General features: G+C 36.9%; 1 protein-coding gene across 2 annotated transcripts in view; it reads left to right on the top strand.

The window, feature by feature from the left end:
* The window catches only part of NUBPL (NUBP iron-sulfur cluster assembly factor, mitochondrial), a 253,234-nt gene extending 233,226 nt beyond the window's left edge, over positions 1-20,008 (top strand). For both annotated transcript variants that reach the window (XM_037050263.1, XM_037050264.1), the window contains 3 exons: positions 7,040-7,160; positions 10,353-10,435; positions 18,216-20,008. In XM_037050263.1, coding sequence (XP_036906158.1) covers positions 7,040-7,160; positions 10,353-10,435; positions 18,216-18,278 — 267 coding nt within the window. In that variant the 3' untranslated portion in view covers positions 18,279-20,008. The remainder of the gene's footprint in view (positions 1-7,039; positions 7,161-10,352; positions 10,436-18,215) is intronic.
* Positions 20,009-20,486: the final 478 nt, after the last annotated feature.

The raw sequence follows: 20,486 nt of genomic DNA, 5'->3' as shown, positions 1-20,486 counted from the left end.
CACCTGGAGACAACAGAAATGACCCAACAAGAGAATGAATAACTGTGATAGAGTCATCATGGACTCTTAAGTCTCAATGAAAATGAACTACAGATATACATGGTTTAGCTAGATGAATCACACAGACAAAAAAGAATATATTGTATAATCACATTCATACCAAGGTCACCAGACAAAATTCATTTATGGTGTTAGAAATCAGGCTAGCTAGCTTATACTTTTGGAGAGTGTACAAGGAAACCTCTAGGATGCTGGCAATGCTTTATTTCTTTACAGTGTTATGGTAATGTGGATATACTTTTGATAGGTCCATTTAGACATGTACTTTTTTGTGTATATTCACAATATACTTTATTAAAAAGGTTAAAGAATAATTTGTAAGCATAAAAAAATGAGATATTTTACATCCTTTTACCTGTGCTTAGTCTTTGATACCCAGTGTGTATTTTGCACTTGCTGCCCATCTCGCTTCAGACCAATCCCATTTCAGGTGCTCGGTTGTGATGAGCAGCTGCCTTACTAAACGGTGCAGGACTAGAACCCTGCTGTTGCATTTCCGAGCCTCTCTGAAGTTGAACTTTTATTTCAGGTCTTTCCTTGGAGTGTCAGGTTGAAAGAAGAGGGGATTGTTCCGACCAAGGTCTTTATTTTAAGTTTACTGCTACTTCTCTGTTTTTATAGGATCTTTTCTACCTAAAGCAGATGGTTGTTTTTGTATGCAGGTTTAGAAGATGCCCAATAAACCATCATTTTGGTTATCTGCTCTTATTGCTATATTGGTCTTTTTTTACATGACTAACTACCCTTTTTTAAAAGCAGACATTTTATTGAAGTATGACATACACAGAGGTACACAAATCGGAAGTGTATAGTTCAAGGAATTTTTACCACGTGAACACACCTATTGTTTGTATTCAAGAAATAGAGCATTAACAGTACCCTAGAAGCTCCTGTTTTGTGCCACTTTCCAATTGTGTCCCCTAAAGTAGAACCCAAATTATAAATATAATCCCAAAGATTAGTTGTACTATTTTGCAATTACAAGTATATACTTTTGCATGACTTATTTTGCTTAAAATTGTATTTGAGAAATTCATTCATACTGTTGCCAATAGCAATAGTTCTTTTTTTTAAAGATTTTATTTATTTATTTGTAGATGGGGGGGAGGGAGAGAGAAAGAAAGGGAGAGAAACATCAATGTGTTGTTGCCTCTCACATGCCCCCCACTGGGGACCTAGCCTGAAACCCAGGCATGTGCCCTGACTGGGAATCAAACTGGCGACTTTTTGGTTCCCAGGCTGGTGGATTTGGTTCCCAATCCACCTGGCCACACCAGCCAGAGCTTGTAGCTTTACTTCCTTAATTCACATTGTTCTTTAGGATTTCATCATGTAAGTATACCAGAATTTATTTGTGTATTTTACTGTTGGGAATTTATTTGTGTATTTTACATTTGGGAAGTCTTCTAAATGGGGGTAAGTAGTGCTGTTTTGAACATGTTTGTACACGCATTGACTGTTATGCTCACATTTCTGTTAATATATAACTGAGAATGGGATTATTATGCCAGAATGTTAACCTATGTAAGTTTAGATGGGTAGTTAACTACCAAAGAGTTTTCCAAAATGGTTGTACCAGTTTACATTCAATTGAAAATATGAGTGTGGTTGTTCCTGTTCTCACCCACATTTGGTATTTGTTTATTTGTTTTTGTTATTTTAGTCATAGCATTTATTCTAATCAGGTCTTAAGTATAAATATATGGTACCTCATTGTGATTCTAATTTGCATTTCTCTGCCAATAAGTGAAGTTAACACTTTTTCTTATGTTTGTTGGTCTTTGAATATCCTCTTTTTAAAAAATTGTTGTTCAAGTACAGTTGCCTCCATTTTCCCCTCATCATTCCCCACCAACCCCAGTCACCACCATCTCCCACCCTTGATCCCCTTTGGTTTTGTCCGTGTGTCCTGTATAGTTGCTCCTGAAAACCCTTCTCCCTTTTCCTCCCCATTATCCCCTCCAACCTCCCCTCTGGTTATTGTCAGTTTGTTGTTAATTGCAATGTCTCTGGTTATATTTTGCTTGCTTGGTTTTTTGGTTGTTGATTAGGTTCCACTTATAGGTGAGATCATATGGTATTTGTCTTTCACTTCCTGGCTTATTTCACTTAGCATAATGCTCTCCAGTTCTATCCCTGCTGTCGTAAAGAGTAGGAGCTCCTTCTTTCTTTCCGCTGCATAGTATTCCATTGTGTAAATGCACCATAGCTTTTTGAGTATTTTCTCCAACCACGAGGGACTGAAACTAAAAACCAACCTCAAGGAAATAACTAAAAAACACTCAAATTCATGGAGATTGAATAGTATGCTATTAAACAATGAATGGGTTAAGAATTAAATCAAGGAAGAAATCAAAAAGTTTCTGGAAACAAATGAAAATGAACTCACAACAGTCTAAAACCTATGGGACACAGCTAAGGCAGTCCTGAGAGGGAAATTCATAGTAATACAGGCCTACCTAAAAAAGATAGAAACCTTTAAAATAAACATCCTAACCCTACATCTAAAAGAACTAGAGGAGCAACAGCAAAGACAGTCCAGAGCAAGTAGAAGGAAGAAAATAACCAAGATTAGAGCAGAATTAGATGACATAGAGACTAAAGAAATAATTCTTTTTTAAACACGTGTGTTCTTTTTATTTCCTTTTTTAAAGATTTTATTTATTTATCTTTAGAGGGGAGGGGAAGGAGAGAGGGAGAGAAATATCAATGTATGGTTGCCTCTTGTGAGTCCCCTGCTGGAAACTGGCCTGCAACCCAGGTGTGTGCCCTCACTGGGAATCGAACCTCAATCCTTTGGTTCACTGGCCTGCACTCAATCCACTGAGCTACACCAGGCAGGGCTAAAGAAATAATTCTAAGGATCAATAAATCCAAGAACTTGTTCTTTGTAAAGGTAAATCAAATCGACAAGCCTTTAAGCAGACTCGTCAAGAGAAAAAAGAGAAGACCCAAATAAACACAATCAGAAATTAAAGAGGAGAGATTACAACTCATACCACAGAAATACAAAGGATTGTAAGAAATTACTATAAGAACTATATGCCAAGAAATTTGAAAACACTGGCTAAATGAATATCCTATTTTATGGAGTGCCTGTTAAATCTTTTGCCCATTTCCCTATTACATAACCTGAATTTTTCTTATTGACTTGTAGGAGTTCTTTATATATTTTGGATAAAAGTCCCTTGCCATACGTATGTATTATAGATACCATCTGCTTTTCTATATCTTGTTTTTTCATTTTCTATGTCTTTGATTAAGCCATCAATTTTGATGTCCAATTTGACAAAAAAAAATTTCATTTATGTTCAGTGGTTAGGTGTGTCCTGCTCAGAAAGTATTTTCGTGCCTCCAAGTGTATACCATAGTGTCCTGTTTTATTTTAAAAGTGTTATTGTTTCACCTTTCACATTTAACTCTATAATCCATCAGGAATTAGTTTTGTGTGTAGTGTGAGATAGGGGCTTAAGATTCTTTATTTCCCATGTGGATGTCCAGTTAGCGTCAGTGTGCTGCCATCTTTACGGTAAATGGGTGACTTCGTGTGTGAGTCCGTACGCTCTACTATGTTATTTACAACCTTTTAAAAGCAAATTTGTGTATGTGTGGGAAGTTTATAAGATGAGGGAATTCCAGAGTGAAGTGGAATTAGTTTATCCAAGATAACCTAGGAAGCAGTATTAGGGCATTTATCCGTAAACTAGAAGTGATGTATTATCAGTGATAGGGCCAAGTTTAGTTGTCAAAACCTCTGAATTTCATACATACAGAGGATTATCTCCAGATTTTTTGACTATACATCCTTATCAGTAAGTGATGCTTGAGCATATATTTATTTATTATTAATAAATTGGAATTAATTAAATTATTTAATTTATTAAATAATCAATAAATTGGAATTACCCAAAATTGGAATTAAAAAGAAAATCATTACGTAAATTGAAATTTTAGTATTCCTGTACCCCTTTATCAGCCCAAATGGGCTAGGTTGTTTGTGCTAACAATCCTCAAATTTCAGTGGATGAAAACGCCAGTGTATTTCTCCCTTGTTGTATGTCTGTCATGTTTCACTTCCACTCTCCTCGGCACCGTTCTTTCTCTGGCACCTACACTGATGGAACAGCCACCTGGGGAAGCTCAGGTCACGGGCACAGAGGGAAGGAATATGGGGAACTGGCACTTACAGCTTCTGCCTAGATGTGGCATGTGTCACTTCTGCTCACCTTTCATGTCCACACAACTTGCATGTCCTCACCTAATTGCAAAGAAAAAAAATCCTAACCTTGTTGTACCCAGGAAAAGAACTGGAATATTTTAGACAGCACCAAAAACTGTCACTTCTGAAATGACTGATTTCAGAGAATGCAGCCCTGGACTTATGTTTGTCTTAAAATAAACACGCAAAGGCAAGTCCTTTTAGGTTTTCTGTTCCACGTTTTTAAAACCCTGCTGTCCTGAGAAATGAGTCTACTACGACTACTGTTTTCCCTTGCTTAAAAACTCCGTAACGGCTTCACTGTGCACTCACGTGACCCGAACACCGAACGTGGCCTATTCTCGTGCCACTTTCACCGAGCCTCACCCATACTGACCTTTCAGTTCCTTTAAAGAGACGTGTGCTGCCTGCTTCTCTCTTGAGTGTTTTCCTACCTTCCTTCTTGTTTTTGACTGCTTATTCTCTAACTTTGAAGTCCTACATTTCCTCAGGGAAGTCCTCTGTAACTCCCAGGGCAGACAGTCTTCTCTCTGCTGCACTCTCATAATAATGCTCTGTTGCTTTGCTCCAGACAAGCTGTTCTAGTTTAAAGTAGACTTTTGCACTGTTATTTGTTCAGTCCTTTTCTTCAGTTCGTGTGCAGGCTCCAAGCAGGTGAAGATAGTCTGTTTTACCCACCACTGTGCTGCTGCTGCTGCTGGTTAGCCCAGTTACTGGTGTATAACAGGAACTGAGTTTGGTTACAATTTTATGTTTGTGACATTTTCGAAGTCTCTATAGAGAATGTGTCTTCGACATTTACATAGTCCTTAGAGAACAATTTGATGCTCAGAACTTAATCACACAAACTGCAAATAAGCTGTTGCTCCGAGCCTCTGTGCCTTGGGAAGTCTAAGAGAATCCAGCGTAAGAATGCTTTTCCCATTCTCTCTGGATTGGAATAACCCTCACCTAGATTTTCGCATTATTTAAGTGTTTTTTTCCCTATTCCCGTTTCCTGAGTGATATTTTTATATTTAAGTTGAAAGCCCTACAGTCAGGGCATAGATCCCATTTAACATAAATGGCAGTAAAACTGCCTAAGCAATGAGTATAATATGTAGACATAGTGAATGGATAAACAAGTAAGTTGTGTGATATTAAGGTGAACTTTTTTTAAAGCTTATGAAGATGATATAGATTGCCAGAACACACTGTGATTTATTTTTGTGGTACTTTGCATCAGCAAAAGGCCATATATTAGAGGCTTGGAAAATGCTTACCTACATATTTATGTCCCTCACTATTTGTCTTCATTTACCTATGTTGTGGGAAACTGTAGTCTCTTCTGTTTCTCACTTTATAAAGAATAACGGATTTGATCACTTTCTTGTCTGTGTGTTTCATTGTGGACTGTAGGTGCTATTCTTCATTTAAAATGCAAATGTTTAATAGAGGTTCCACCTATGATGGTACTTTTATAGGTGGAACCAGTGTGATGACACAGACCGTGTTACCTCTAAGCCTTTGACTGTTATGTGCCCCATTTTCATTCTGGAAGAGAACCACTGCTTCCCGTCCATATGAAGTGGGATTAAAAGGAACATGAGTAAGGATTATATTTGCAGGGCCTGTCTGTTTATCAACACATGTTTATGAAGTTATCTACTTTGTGCCAGATGCTAGGAAAACTCAGAAAGAGATGGACACTTTCTATAAGTCTTTAAATTTTTGTTTCAAATGATAACATTCTGATCAGAACTAAGTTTCACTCTTGCTAGCTATGTCAATTTCCTCACCTAGAGATGGGGATGATAAAATACCCAGCTCATAAAGTTCTTGTGAAGAGTAAATAAAATAGTGCATTTTATCCCAGTGCCTAACATAAAATAAGCACTCAGTATATGTTAGCTATTATTTACCATGAGGCTTTGTCCACAGTTAACCTCTTAACTACTTATTTTCCTGTGTTTCTTCTGCTTATTTTTTCCATGTTGCCATCACAATTAAATTTGTGGAACACAGATCTGATTGTGCAACAGTACCTCTTCAACACCATCTCAACTTTAAAAAAAATTTTGTGGTTTTCTGTTGTTTCAAGAAGAAAGTCTCATATGCATGGAAGGCATTTAACATCTTACCATCTGACCCTGATCTTTCTTACCAAAGCAGCTTCTGCCTTAGCCCCCCGCTAGGTTGCAGCCCAGATAGACCATGCAAGTTACGTTCCTCTGTCTGGTGCTCTTCCTTCTGCCTAGAATTTCTTATATGGGCCTCAACCCTTCTTCTCACCTTCAGCCTGAACAAACAGTTCTCTATGGCAACTCAGATTCCTCTGATTCTTCCAAGACATAATTTTTTTAAATTGTTATTTATTGATTTGAGGGAGGGAGAGAGGGAGAGAGAAACAGAGAAACATCAGTTTGTTGTTCTTCTTATGCATTCATTGATTGATTCTTGTATGTCCCCTAACTTGGGATCAAACCCGAAACCTTGGCATATCAGGGTGATGCTCTAACCAACTGAGCTACCGGACCAGAGCCCCAGACACAATTTTTTGATCCTTGTCACTTATATCTCTTTAACATTTGTCACATTATTACAAGCAATTACATGTGTCTTGCTCTCCCACTGGCTTGTAAGTTCCTTGAGAGCAGTGACCATAAGTTCTTCATCACTGCATCACTAGAACCAGCCCACACACAGTACAGATACTGGAAAAGAATGGATTGAGAGTTGGTTTAATTTTGTTTTGATTTCAATGTGTTTTTATTATTCTAGGTTCTGGGCCTTGTTCAAAATATGAGTGTTTTTCAGTGTCCAAAATGTAAACACAGAACTCATATTTTCGGTGCTAATGGTGCAAGGAAACTAGCACGGGTCCTCGATCTTGATGTTCTAGGTAAGACCATGGAATATTCTTTTGCAAAGGAAATGGTACAAGTGAAAATAGAAATCAGGCACAGTGATGAAGGGTGTCTCAGAAAACGATAAATTTCTTTCCGCTTTGTGTTTTCAGTTAAGTATAATGCAGTTCTATGTGTTAAACTTTCTTTGGCTTTTTATATTTCATTAGTGGAAAACTTTTTAAAAGGAGGTGGTTCTGCCAATTTTGGTGCCTTTTGCTATTGATAAAAAATGCATTTATAACTTGATTTGAAAACAGAGTTTTGAGGTCTGAAGTCCATATCTTAAATAATGGTCATGAGTTTGTGAAGCTGGGGACACAGCTCTCAGTACAAATGGTACAGACGAAAGTACCTGTTCATTATGTTGTGGCAGCCTTTGGAGGTGTCAGTTCTCAGTGTGTGTGAAAAAAATGCCTTCCTGATCAGTTCTGAATTTATCAGTGCTTCTGCTCTAGAAAGACAATGTTTTCTGTTTTCTTAATCTTTTTACATGTGTTTGCCGTGTCTATTAAATATGGCACCTGAAATTTATGTTGTATGTACTGTTCATGTTATTGCATTGAAGGGCTAATTAGTGTTATGAGGAGAAATGAAATCATGTGTTAAGTGAACAAAACACAGATTTTGGATAAAACCTGATTTTTAAAAAAATCCACAAACAACTTACTGAACTTTTTAGGAAACATGCTTTGATATTCTACTTATTGAATAAGTTTTTGTTCTGGGGAAGGCAGATGTTAGATGCTGGGTAAGGGAGCCTTAGAGTGAATTATTAGTTTTAGGTAGTTTACAATTAAGATCCCTTAGAGATCAAGGAATTTCAAAACATTTTCTATTATAATTACATTTCTAAAAGTTGGTGTTAAATTGTTCTATGCCTCTGTACTGTAGAAAACCCACAATACAAGGTGAAACTAATCATATATTTTGATGCATTGCTATAATTATAGTCGCTAATTACATTCTGCAACTGTTTTTCATTTAACCTGGAAAGTTCAGTTTCTTAAATCTGCATAATAACATAACAGATTCACATTCACTTATATAGTAAAGTAAATGTGTAATTATAATGGCATTATTGAATTATGTTGACTATTATAATTCCCTAATTTATAAATGTGTGTGTGATTTTATGAGCCATTGCTTTAGAATTTAAAACATGTCTCCTAGAGAAACAATTTCATGTATGGAAGTTACTTTTTAACTAACAGCTCACAGATGTATAGTTACCCTAAAAAAGTATCAGCAACACTGATTACTAATCACAAAACTGAATAGTGCTATACAGACTGCTGTATCTAACAGTGTTATGGGAAAAATAATTCAGGGCACTTCTCCTTTTAATGCAGTCCTGGAAGCCCAGAGGTAAATCCCATGAACTGAACTGGAACAGGGCTCCAATATAGAAGAGGTTGAAATTGGAAATTAGGAACTGAAATAAAAGAGAGAGCTTTCACAGCTATGGCCTCCTGACTGGTAGAAGCCCCCAGGGGCCCTTATTTGTCTTGTACTGACTGGCTGGCTGCCTGGCTGGCTGCCTCAATTTATTTCATCCATTGGGCTGTGTTTTAAATTTAGTAAAGTGGCTCTTCAGAACTTTACTTATATTTATCTACAGGGACAATTTAGGCATGGAAGTCCGGGTCATCTCACAGAGACCCTTTTACCTCGTGTCTGAAACAGGCCCTCCTTGCCCTCAGACCTTGCCCATAGCAGGCACTTTTCAAGGCCAGGCTGCAGCTCACGCACTCTCCACACCTTCACTCCTTTTTATCCTTCTCTGTATACATTGTTAGCTCTCTACTGCTTTCACTCTGCCATCTATTTTCTAACAAGGTTTTTTGGGGGGTCTGTGCTTCTATGCTGATGGCAGGATTATGAATTTCTGGGGGGCAAAAATGATGTCAACAGGTAGCTATATAAAAGAGAAGGTTTTACTTTTCCCCATTACTATAAATAAATCAAGAAAAAGAAAACTTCATGAGTTTCTAAGTCTTTCCTGTAGCATATTCCCCTTCCTGCCCCATGTGACAGCTCCCTACAGTCTTAAGTTGTTCTGTAGAACAGATATCAGATTTACTGAAAAGGTAATCTTTAAAAGATTACTAAATATTCAGGTATTTTGTCATTTGGCTATTGAACATTTTGGAAAGACTAAAAGAGTTGGTTAAGATTTCAAAATTTGCTGACAGAACATAAAATATTTATTCCTTCATGTACTTCACAGTATAAATTATAGTAGGTTTATAATTTTGTAACATATACTTCTGCATTATTTACATTGCTTAGCATGGTGCTGAATGACTTGTTTATATAAAACACACACGTACATGTTTCAATAACCTTTCTTGGATTTGGAGCAGCACTAAGAATGCCGAGGACCACAAGTCAGCTCTTCTACTGAAGGCTCCATTTACAGCGTTTTAAATCTCAGCCTTTTGAAAGGCTTTACTTGTGATGACGTGGTGGGAAAAGTCAATTGGATGGTGAATCAGAGCATTTTCCCCTAAATTATACTTCCTGATAGTAATATATCCTCAGGAGAGGCACACATCCTCTCAAACCTCAAGCCGGTATATTGGAGATTCTTATTATATACATCCCAAGATCTCACCAGACTCACAAGTTATAATGCTATAAAGACTAATGTATAATAAAAGTTATCCTATCTGATAAAAGAAACAGACAGTTGAGATAACATTTCTGGCCTACTTTTCAGCAGTTCTCCAGCTTACTCACCTGCCAGCAGGAGGGAGATTATGTTGTACTTTTTTTCCCTACTACTTTGCCTCTCCATCTCTTCCTCTTCAGTTTCCTCTTATTATGTGGTATGATGTGTCTATATCAGGTATTACAGGTAAAAATAATTTACAGATGCCTTAGCCATTTCTTGCTGGAAGATCTCCAGCAAAGACTAAATCAGAGGCTTATCCTGTGAGGGGCTGACTCATTGTGTGTGTGTGTGTGTGTGTGTGTTCATCGCACAACACTCAAATGGAATATTTTGCTCCTCATTATTTAAAATTCCCTTTTTTCAGAGATTTAGCAATTTTAGGATAATCATAACTCAAGTTGATTTGAATCAATTTAGTTTAGATTTTGTTTCTTTCTGAAGTTCAAGTCATGAAATTCCAAATGCCAATAGAAAGTTTTGTTGTGCTAATGGACATCTGACGCTCTTTTAGGAGACATTCCCCTACATCTTAATATAAGGGAAGCTTCAGACACAGGCCAGCCAATTGTATTTTCACAGCCTGAAAGTGATGAGGTAAGTGATATTTTTCAATATGTATTTTAATTTATTTTTCCAGGGTATATACTTTTTAATACATAGAAAGGAGGTTGGGAAGATCAAGTTTATCTATTTGTAATGTATGTATTAAATAAAGATTGGTTAACTTATACAGAGCATTTTCAGGTACTATTTTATTTATTTTGTTTGTTTGTTTATATTATTGACATTATCACAGATGTTCCCTGTTTTCCCCCCTCCTTCCCTACCTTCATCCAGCTCCCCACCTTCATCCAGCTCCCCACCTTCATCCAGCTCCCCGCCTTCCTCCGACCTTCACCGCACTGTTGTCTGTGTCCATGGGCTGTGTGCTAGTTCTTTAGCTAATCTCTTCACCTTTCATCCAGTTCCCCACCCCCCGACATCCACCAGTTGGTTACTATTTTATATGGTACGCATACCAGGGCTGGCCCTGAATTATCAACTGAACATGTTCACCCACAAAGAATCATCATCTAACCAGTTTTCCCATAAAAAACATGAACAATGAGAGTTTGTAGAGTTCTTGTTTTGCTGGCTATCGATATTCACTTGCCCAAAGTTATTAGGAACCTTGGTTCTTGAACTTAATTTGTTCTCAAAAAAAACTGTTACAGGAGTAATTTGTTTGAAAACCAAATCTCCTTTGTTTGTTACCTGAGACACACATGACTGATCATACAGGTATCAGTGTAAAAGGGTTGTTAGCTAGAGAACCGAGCCCCAGTTGTTAGACAACCGAGACGTTTTTTTCCACTAACAACTTGGTGGGGAACTGAATTGTTCGAGAACCAAGACATTCAAGAACTGAGGTTTGATTGTATCTTAGTCCAGCTGACTGTTGGAAGAAGAAAACCTAATGTAAAAAAAAAAATGAGTTGGATCTAGGGAAGCTGTGTAAACCATTAGACATGGGATTTTTATTGCATTTCATTTAATAAATGTGATTGAGAAGGTAAGGTGGAAAAACTAGTAGTGTTTCATTAGGGGTACCATTGATACAATTTCAGGTTATGAAGCTTTACAACTTTGAGCCTAAAATATTTGTATTTTACTCTTTTTATAAAGTAGAAGTAAAATCAATCATATATATCTCTTTTTCCTAAGTAGCACTTGTTATTCAAGTTAGAAAGTGAGCCATTGACTCGTATATCAGTTTTGATGTGGTTTTTGTGCTCATTTGCTGAATAGTCCCAATCGATCTTCTCATAATATCTCTCTGGTTGTTTTTTGCTAATGAGTGTAGCTTTGTAGTACTGTTATTTTGCTTTTGTCTCTTTTTAAAATTATAGTTAACATACAATATTATATTAGTTTCAAGTGCACAGCAGAGTGATTCAACGTCTATGTAACATGTGAAGTGATCACCACAGCAATTCTAATACCCTTCAGTTACCATTCAAGGTTATCACAGTATTATTGACTAGATTCCCCATGCTACATGTTACATGCTGTGACTTGTTTATTTGTGACTGGAAATTTGTACTTCTTTTTTTAAAAGATTTATTTATTTATTTTTAGAGAGGGAAAGGGAGGAAGAAAGAGAGAGAGAAACATCAATGTGTGGTTGGCTCTCACATGCCACCACTGGGGACCTGGCCCACAACCCAGGTCTGTGCCCTGACTGGGAATTGAACCTGTGACCCTTTGGTTCGCAGTCCGTGCTCAATTGACTGAGCCACGCCAGCCAGGACAAGGAAATTTGTACTTCTTAGTCCCCTTTACCTTTTTGTGTATCACCCCACCCCTCTTCCCTCTGACATTTACCAGTTTGTTCTCTGTATCTGTGAATCTGTTTCTGTTTGTTTTGCTTGTTCATTTGTTTTGACCTTCAGATTCCACATGTAAGTGAAATCATATGGTATTTGTCTTTCTCTGTTTCATTTATTTCACTTAGCATAATACTGTCTAGGCCCATTGATGTTTTCACAAATGGCAAGATTTCCATTATTTTTATGGTTGAATAATAATATTTCATTACATATAACATATATGTATATATAATATACATATATGTTATATAGTTATATCTTCTTTATCCATTCACCTGTCAATAGATACCTAGGTTACTTCCATATCTTGGCCATTGTAAATAATGCTGCAAAGAACATAAGGATACATATATCATTTCAAATTAGTGTTTATTATTTCAACATGTAAATGCCCCAAAGTGGAATTGCTGGTTTCTAATGGTAGTTCTATTTTTAATTTTTTAAAATAGAATGTTCATTCTGTTTTCCATAGTGGCTAAACCAATTTATAATCCCACCAACAATGTGTGGGGTTTCCTTTTTTCCACACCCTCACCAACACTTGCTATTTGTTGTCTTTTGGTGATAACCATTCTGACAGGAGGTGTGAGGTGATATCTCAGTGTGGTTTTGATTTGTAGTTCCCTGATGTTAGTGGTGTTGAGCATGTTTCCATATGGCTGTTTACCTTCTGTGTGTCTCTTTGGAGAAATGTCAGTTCAGGCCTTTTGCCCATTTTTAAATTGTATTATTTATTGTTTTGATGTAGAATTTTATGAGTTCTTTATGTATTTTGGGTATTAACCCCTTATCAGATATATCATTTGTAAATATCTTCAGTTCAGTAGGTTTTCTTGTCATTTTGTTTATGGTTTCCTTTGATGTGCAAGAGCTTTTTAGCTTGATGTAGGCTATTTGCTTGTTTTTGCTTTTATTGCTCTTGCCTGAGGAGACGTATCCAAAAATATATTGCTAAGGCCTATGTCAAAGAGTTTAGTGCCTATGTTTTCTTCTAAAAGTTTTGTAGATTCAGGTGTTACATTTAAGTCTTTTATCCATTTGAGCTTATTTTGTATGTGATGTAAGAGAGCAGTCTAGTTTCATTTTTTTTTCTGCATGTATCTGTCCAGCTTTCCCATCACCATTCACTGAAGTGACTGTCTTTTCCCCACTGTATACTCTTTTTTATTGTATTTTTCCATTGCCATTTAACCCCCTTATACTCCCCTGTCCCCTGTGATCACCACACCATTGTCTATGTCCACCATGAGTCTTTTTACCTTTTTGCCTGATCCCTGTATCCCCTAAACTACCCCCTGCATTAGCTGTCATCCTGCTCTTTATCTATGAGTCTGTCTCTATTTTGTTTGTTAGCTTGGTTTATTCATTAGATTCCACAAATGAATGAAATCATGTGGTACTTCTCTTCCTCTGACTGGTTTATTTCACTTAGCATAATGTTCTTTAGGTCCATCCATGCTGTTCTTGCCTCCTCTGTCATAGATTAATTGACCATATAAATGTGAGTTTATTATAGGTCTCTGTATTCTGTTTCATTGATGTATGTGTCTATTTTTGTGCCAGTACCATACTGTTGTGATTACTATGGCTTTATAGTATAGTTTGGAATCAGGGAGTATAATACCTCCAACTTTGTTCTTCTTTCTCAGGATTGCTTTGTCTATTCAGGGTCCATTGTGGTTCTCTATAAAGTACCACTATTCTGTCCATCCATAACTACTACCTCTTTCATTCTAGTTTGCTTCCTCTAATCTTATGTGAACTGGAAAATAAGAGAGCCAAGACTGGTTAGAACTGTGAATAAAGTAAAAGTAAATTGAAAGTTAGGAATCTAGGATAAATAAAGTAGATTTATTTTGAGTTGTTCCTTTCGGAGGTCCAGAGCTCCTTTCCCTTTCTGAAGGGTTGACAGTTACAGCACAGGTGATTGAGTTGCTGGGAATATGATCTCTGAGTAAATATAGTGTAGCACTTATCATTGTTTTTCTTTTCTCTTTCAGGAAATAAATGTTAAATTTCCATTTCTGTCTTAGAAATCTTTCATATAAGCAGAAACCATAACCCTTCATTTCTTTCATAATTGAAGTCTGGCGATCCCACCTACAACAAGTATACTTTAGGCAGTGAATGAAAAGTTGTGTGAAAATTGAGTTTTTAAAAATTACACACTTTTAAATGCCTCCTGAGAACAGACTATTTAAAGCCATTCTATGGTGATTGTGATGAATAAGATTAATTACTTATTAGTGTATTTCATTTGAGTTTAAATTTTTAAATATTTTTCTATGCTTTTTTTTCCTTTGAGATTTTCCAAAAGCAAGAAACATTTTGAGCAAGTAAAAGGAATGTAATATAAGACAGAATATATAGCAACTATCAAAAGATAATATGATTTTAAACTCTTAAACAGCAGTGTTTGTGGAGTTTTCTTGTGGTTACATATTTTTCAGTCTGCTTTGCCTTAACATTAAAACTGTTGTTTTTTAAAAGATTTTATTCACTTATTTTTGGAGAGAGGGAAGGGGATGGAGAAAGAGAGGGAGAGAAACAGCAATGTGTAAGAGAATCACCAATTGGTTGCCTCTCACACACCACCAGTTGGCAACCTGGCCCACAACCCCGGCATGTGCCCTGGCTGGGAATCAAACTGGCGACCTTTCAGTTCACAGGCCGGTGCTCAATCCACTGAACCACACGAACCAGAGCTAGACCTATTATTTTACTATTGTTGGGTGACATTGATGGGAATGTGAACAGCCTAACCTTTTGTAGTTAAAGCTAGATTTGATTTAGTGAGGTGTGCTATAAGATAGTCCTAGTTAAAGACTTTCAATTATAAGTGGAAAATGTATCATCTTATAATTTCTAAATTATTATCTCATAGTCTTAATATGAAACAACTGTATATGATAAATTAGAACTTTAAATCTTTAAAAGAAAAGACAAAGGATCAAAGCTTTTTATAAAACTGCTTGTACTTTGGTTGCCATCCATTTCCTTGTTAATGATGGAGCAGACAAATAAGATCCAGCTGTTGGTACCTCTGCCTCACGACAGCCCAATAGAAGACTTTGAATAGATGAGAAGGGTTAGTCTGTGTAGAGCTGAGTTGATGAGAAAGAGAGTATTAATAGTTCGAGAAATGTAATCAATAAATTGTATTTTTATTTGTAATGTGTGTGCTTTTGCTAGTTATGGATCAAACTAAAGGGAGAGGTTTAATGTACTTATTCCTCGATAGGGACGAGTACCTAAAAGAACATGTTAATGTGAGTCCTTCCATGAGACAGTAAATTACTTTAGGACAGAATAGTAATAATGGCCACTGGTATTTATTATATGCTGCTTCTGTGCCAGTACTTCACATATTTTTTCAGTTTTTTTGTCACCTTAAAAAAGGTTTTATTTATTTATTTATTTTTTAGGGAAAGGGGAAGTGAAGGAGAGAGGGAGAAAAACATCAGTGTGTGGTTGCCTCTCATGCACCCCCAGTGGGGACCTGGCCCGCACCCAGGCATATGCCCTACCTGGGAATCGAACCGGCAGTCCTTTGGTTCACAGGCTGGTGCTCAGTCAGCTGAGCCATACCAACCAGGGAATACTTCACATATTTTATTCTTACTTAATATTCTCCAAAATCCTTTGAGGTAGATTCTATTGTTATAACCATTTTACAAATGTGGAAACTGAGTCTAGAAGGGGTAAGTAACTTGCCCAGGGTCTTAGAGCTAGTAAGTGTATAGTAGAGCAAAGATTTTACACCATGCCTGTCTGACTTAAAGGCTCCAACTCTCTGCCAGCGAGCTTTTATATCATTACATCTCACAGATTTCCCCCAAACGGTGCCTTACACACACACACACACAGAAACAAAAAATGTATTTTTTGAAATGATACTGCTTTGGCTTAAAGAATTCAATCTCAACAGTTTTGTAGAAATTGAACTGTTAAGCTAAGCACTTTTAGTAGTTTCTCAGCAAATGATAATCTAAGTATTACTTTGAGTGTCAGATATTGAAAGTTTAAGCTTGGAAATTGTCCATTAAAAAGCAGAGGTTACATATAGCACATTTGTTTATCTGGAATCATTCAGTATTTTATGTCATCTAATAGATATGTCTCTAATTTAACCTAAGTATGAATAAAAGATTATAGAATGATGACCTTGTCTCAGCGTGCCTTAGTGAACTTTAAATTTCCTCAGAAAGTATTAGGCTTAAATACTTAGAAAAGATACTAGGAGATTAAAAAGACATTCATAACAATGCACAGCTAAAAATCAGTATATTAGATTTAAGAGAAGTAATTCTTTATAAAGTCCATGCTATTTCCATTTTTAAACAACTTTATTGTTTCTGTTAACTATTACAGAGACTAAATCCAATTTAAGACAAAGCATTACAATTATAATTACTTGTATGTTGATTTACTGTTTCATATGTGATGTAGTAGAAGGAGCTCCTTTTGGAGTCAGCTGGACCCAGATTTGAATGTTTCCCAGCCACTTTGTGTCTGTCAGCAGCAACAGCCAGTTTCTTCATCTCGGCTAAGCCCACGAGGCTTACACAAGTGGGGTGACTCTTGCGAAGTCTTTTGTGATGCTCATTTAAAAAAAAGTCCTTATCCGTGTTGTGAGAGCTATTCTTTTTTTAAAAAATGAACTCAAATGAAATTTTGACACTTTTCTAGTAAAATAAAGCATAATTCATATGTTAGGGTTCAAGCATAGTTTTTTTTTTAATCCTCACCTGAGGATATATTTTCTTGTTATTGATTTTTAGAGAGAGAGGAAGGAAGAGGGAATGAGAGAGAGAGAGCACTATTGATGTGAGAGAGAAACATTGATTGGCTGCCTCCCTCATGTGCCCTGACCGGGAATCGAACTCACAACCTTTTGGTGTATGGGATGATGCTCCAACCAGCTCAGCCACCTGGCCAGGGCTCTAGCATAGTTTTTTCTTTTTTGTTTTCTACTGAAGATATGTAGGACACACTTAAAACATTTCATGGAGTCAGAGTGAGAAGACCTCAGACAGACCTTTACTGTGCAGAGTCAAGAAGTCGGACAGCTCATCTCATACTAGCTGTAAAGCTTTTGACAAGATGCTTCACCTTTCTGGGTTTTGATTTCCTCATCTATAAATTGAGGATAATGACAGAATTTATCACTTAGTGTAGCTGTAAAGACAAATGAAATAATAATAGGCAAATATTAAGTACTTAAGTGTTAGCTAGTATTATTAGCAGTGGCATATACTTAAATCTAAGTATAGAAATGTATACATTAATGGCTTTAAAAAGCCTTACTATTGTATCTTAATGTTACTTTTATTGATAAAATAAAAGAAATAAGTAGTATTTACAACGCAATTGTTTAAAACTCTTAAAATTCAAATATAATGACCACTGTTCTAACTGGGCGGTGGGTGTTAGGTTAGCCTGTGGCCCACTCGGTGGCCTGGGGCCTGCTCTCATTGTACTGGGTGTGCCAGAGATGAAGAGGGTAGCGACTGACCCCATGGTCCCCAAAACTCTCCAGGTGGAGGAGGCACCGAGTGCTTGGTGCTGATATTAGGTGCCGTTCTCAGAGAGAGTAAAGAAAATGCTTCCCCAAGACAAACTGCAGGTGGTAAATCATAGTCTTCTTTAAAATGACTAATGGTTCTATGCCAAAGTATCTAACTCAGGATATTATTTTGTCAGAAGAGGAAGGTGTCATTTTTCTGTAGTTAGAGTGGGTTGCTAGTTTGCTGACATGGGAATTAGACTTCGAAAAACAGTAATTGCTACTACTAAATACTTTCTTCAGAAGTTCCAGATAATCTAAAATTCTTTCTTCTTGACCTACCTGCCATGTATACAGCAGTATCTTCTCATGCCTGAATTTTATCAACTCAGTAGGCCTTCTTACTATTAAATTCGGTGGACAACTGCAGCGAACAGTTCATGAGTCATTTGATGTGCACTAGGGAGAAGTATAGGACAAACTTGCTGTTCTTTTCCAGGCCAAAGCTTACCTGAGAGTGGCTGCGGAAGTGGTGCGGAGATTGCCACCGCCGCCGCAGTGATCCCCCAGCCTCCTGGAAACTTACCTGCTGCAGGACAACAGGAAGACCTGTGGAAATCAGCCGTGTGCTGGTAAAACCTACAGAAATAATAGCAATCAGTCGTTTTGTTGTATTCTAAGGAAAGAATATCTTATTTTCAGATTTGACTTGCTAAGCAACGACTCACAAATGAAGTTTTTACATATCAATGCTAACTGCTACATTTAGGAGTTTTTTGAAAGCTGATACGTACCAACTGCACTGAACTGCATTTTATTTTATTGAACTACCCTTTGAAGAATCATGAGTTTATACAAGCTACAAGCTTAACTCTCAATTCAGGAGAGAAATGTACTCTTTTTGCAGAACTACAGAGCTAGTCAATTAAAGGATTTATTAAATTTGTGTAAGAACATAAGTGTGATGCCCCTCCATCGGGCAATGTGGAGTTGGGGTTTGAAATCTCCCTCTAATACTATCTTGAACACATTCTTAACACAGATTAAACCTGTGTTCCTCATCTGGACCAGACTCCACAATAGACTTAATGAATCTGAATCTCCAGGGGTAGGGTCTAGACATGTGTGTTTTTAACAAGGTCCTAATGATTTGGATGAATCTTAGGATGGCAATAATAGTAATAGGAGCTAACATTTCTCAAGTGTTTTCTTGTGTCCTTATAATTAACCTTCCAATTGTATGAGTGGGGTGCTGTTGCTATCTCCATTTTACAGATGAGGAAACTGAGTTATAGGCAAGTTAAGTGTCTTACTGAGCGAGGGTTACTATTTTACCAAGATGGAGCTGGGCTTTAAACCTGGGCAGTTGAATACTGGACCCTTCTTTTTGCACAACATGGGGCATTTGTTTATGTCAAAAAGGGGATATAGTATTCAGCATTATCTCAAACTTGACCATGAAATTCCCTATCCCTACCCCACCTTTTAGGAGGAGTTCATTTTCAAAGAATATACTTTGAAAAACATATCTTATCTAGTTGAGGCTCAGAGAGGGGGGGGTGTCCTGAGGTCAGGTAGCAAGATAGTTGTGAGGCTGCAAGTACTGATGAGTCATTAGCTAACCCTCATACACGTAAGTGCTCTATGACCTTTGGCAACTGCCTTGACATGCTTTGCTCGGTAGTTAAGCAGTCAGAAAATTAGGCAAAGAGTTACATGTCATTCTAAATATGTTTTCCCACACTTATGTTCATATGGTTATTTATAGCAGCTTTATTTGTAATAGCCAAAACAATGCAGAGCTTTTCAGTGGGTGAATGGTTAACAAACTGTGGTATATCCATACCGTGGAATACTACTCAGCAGTAAGAAAGGACAAACTTGGATACATGCTACAACCTGAATAAATTCCAGAGAATTACATTGAATAAAAACATAAATCCCCATGATTACATTTGTATAACATTCTTGAAATGACAAAATTATAGAAGTGGAGAACAAATTAGGAGTTGTTCTGTAACCCTTTCCAGGGGTTATGGAGGGGGTTGGGTGGTTGGGGATTGTGTGTGTCTATAAAAGGGCAACACTGGGGATCCTCATGACGAGGGAAAGACTGTATCAGTGTCAGTACCTTGGTTGTGGAGTGTTTTATAGTTTTGCAGGAGGTACCATTGGAGGAAATTGGGTAAAGGGCACAATGGAGTGAATCTCTCTGTATTAGTTTTTTATAATTGTATGTAAATCCACAGTTACTTAAAAATAAAAATGAAAGTTTAATAAAAATAAATAACATGTGCTTCTCTGTCTGAACTGAATGTCCTGGAACAAATTACCCATGCTAATTAAAATCACAAATAGAAGTACTTGTGGACACACAGTAATCATTATTCATCACTCCAAGAAGGAAGTAATCACTTTAAGTTTTTTGTGTTTTTATTTTTGGGGGGAGGGAGGCCAATATAGAGTACTTCTTAAAAAAAGCAAGTATTTAAACCAAGCTTAACTTTACCTGGAAAAAGAATGATTCAAATAAGCTTTAGAGGCCCTTAAAGTTGTAAGCCATAATTTAATACATCTTTTGGAGAGTGGGAAAGACAGTCTTTACTCATAAATACTTGACTTAGAGAAGATCCACAAATATAATCACCTGTTCTCCTCTCCTTCTCCCTCATCACTAGTTTCTGCAGATGCTTCCAGGAAAGCCACTGCAAGAATGGGGGTTGGTGCATGTAAGAGTTCAGAAGTGGAGGAAGGACAAGTTTCTGTAAGA

Source organism: Sturnira hondurensis, unplaced genomic scaffold, assembly GCF_014824575.4.
Source record: "Sturnira hondurensis isolate 20B ecotype Veracruz unplaced genomic scaffold, ASM1482457v3 Scaffold0006655, whole genome shotgun sequence".
NCBI lineage: Eukaryota > Metazoa > Chordata > Mammalia > Chiroptera > Phyllostomidae > Sturnira > Sturnira hondurensis.
The sequence above is the reverse complement of the archived record's forward strand: the minus strand, read 5'-3'. Positions and strand labels throughout refer to the sequence as shown.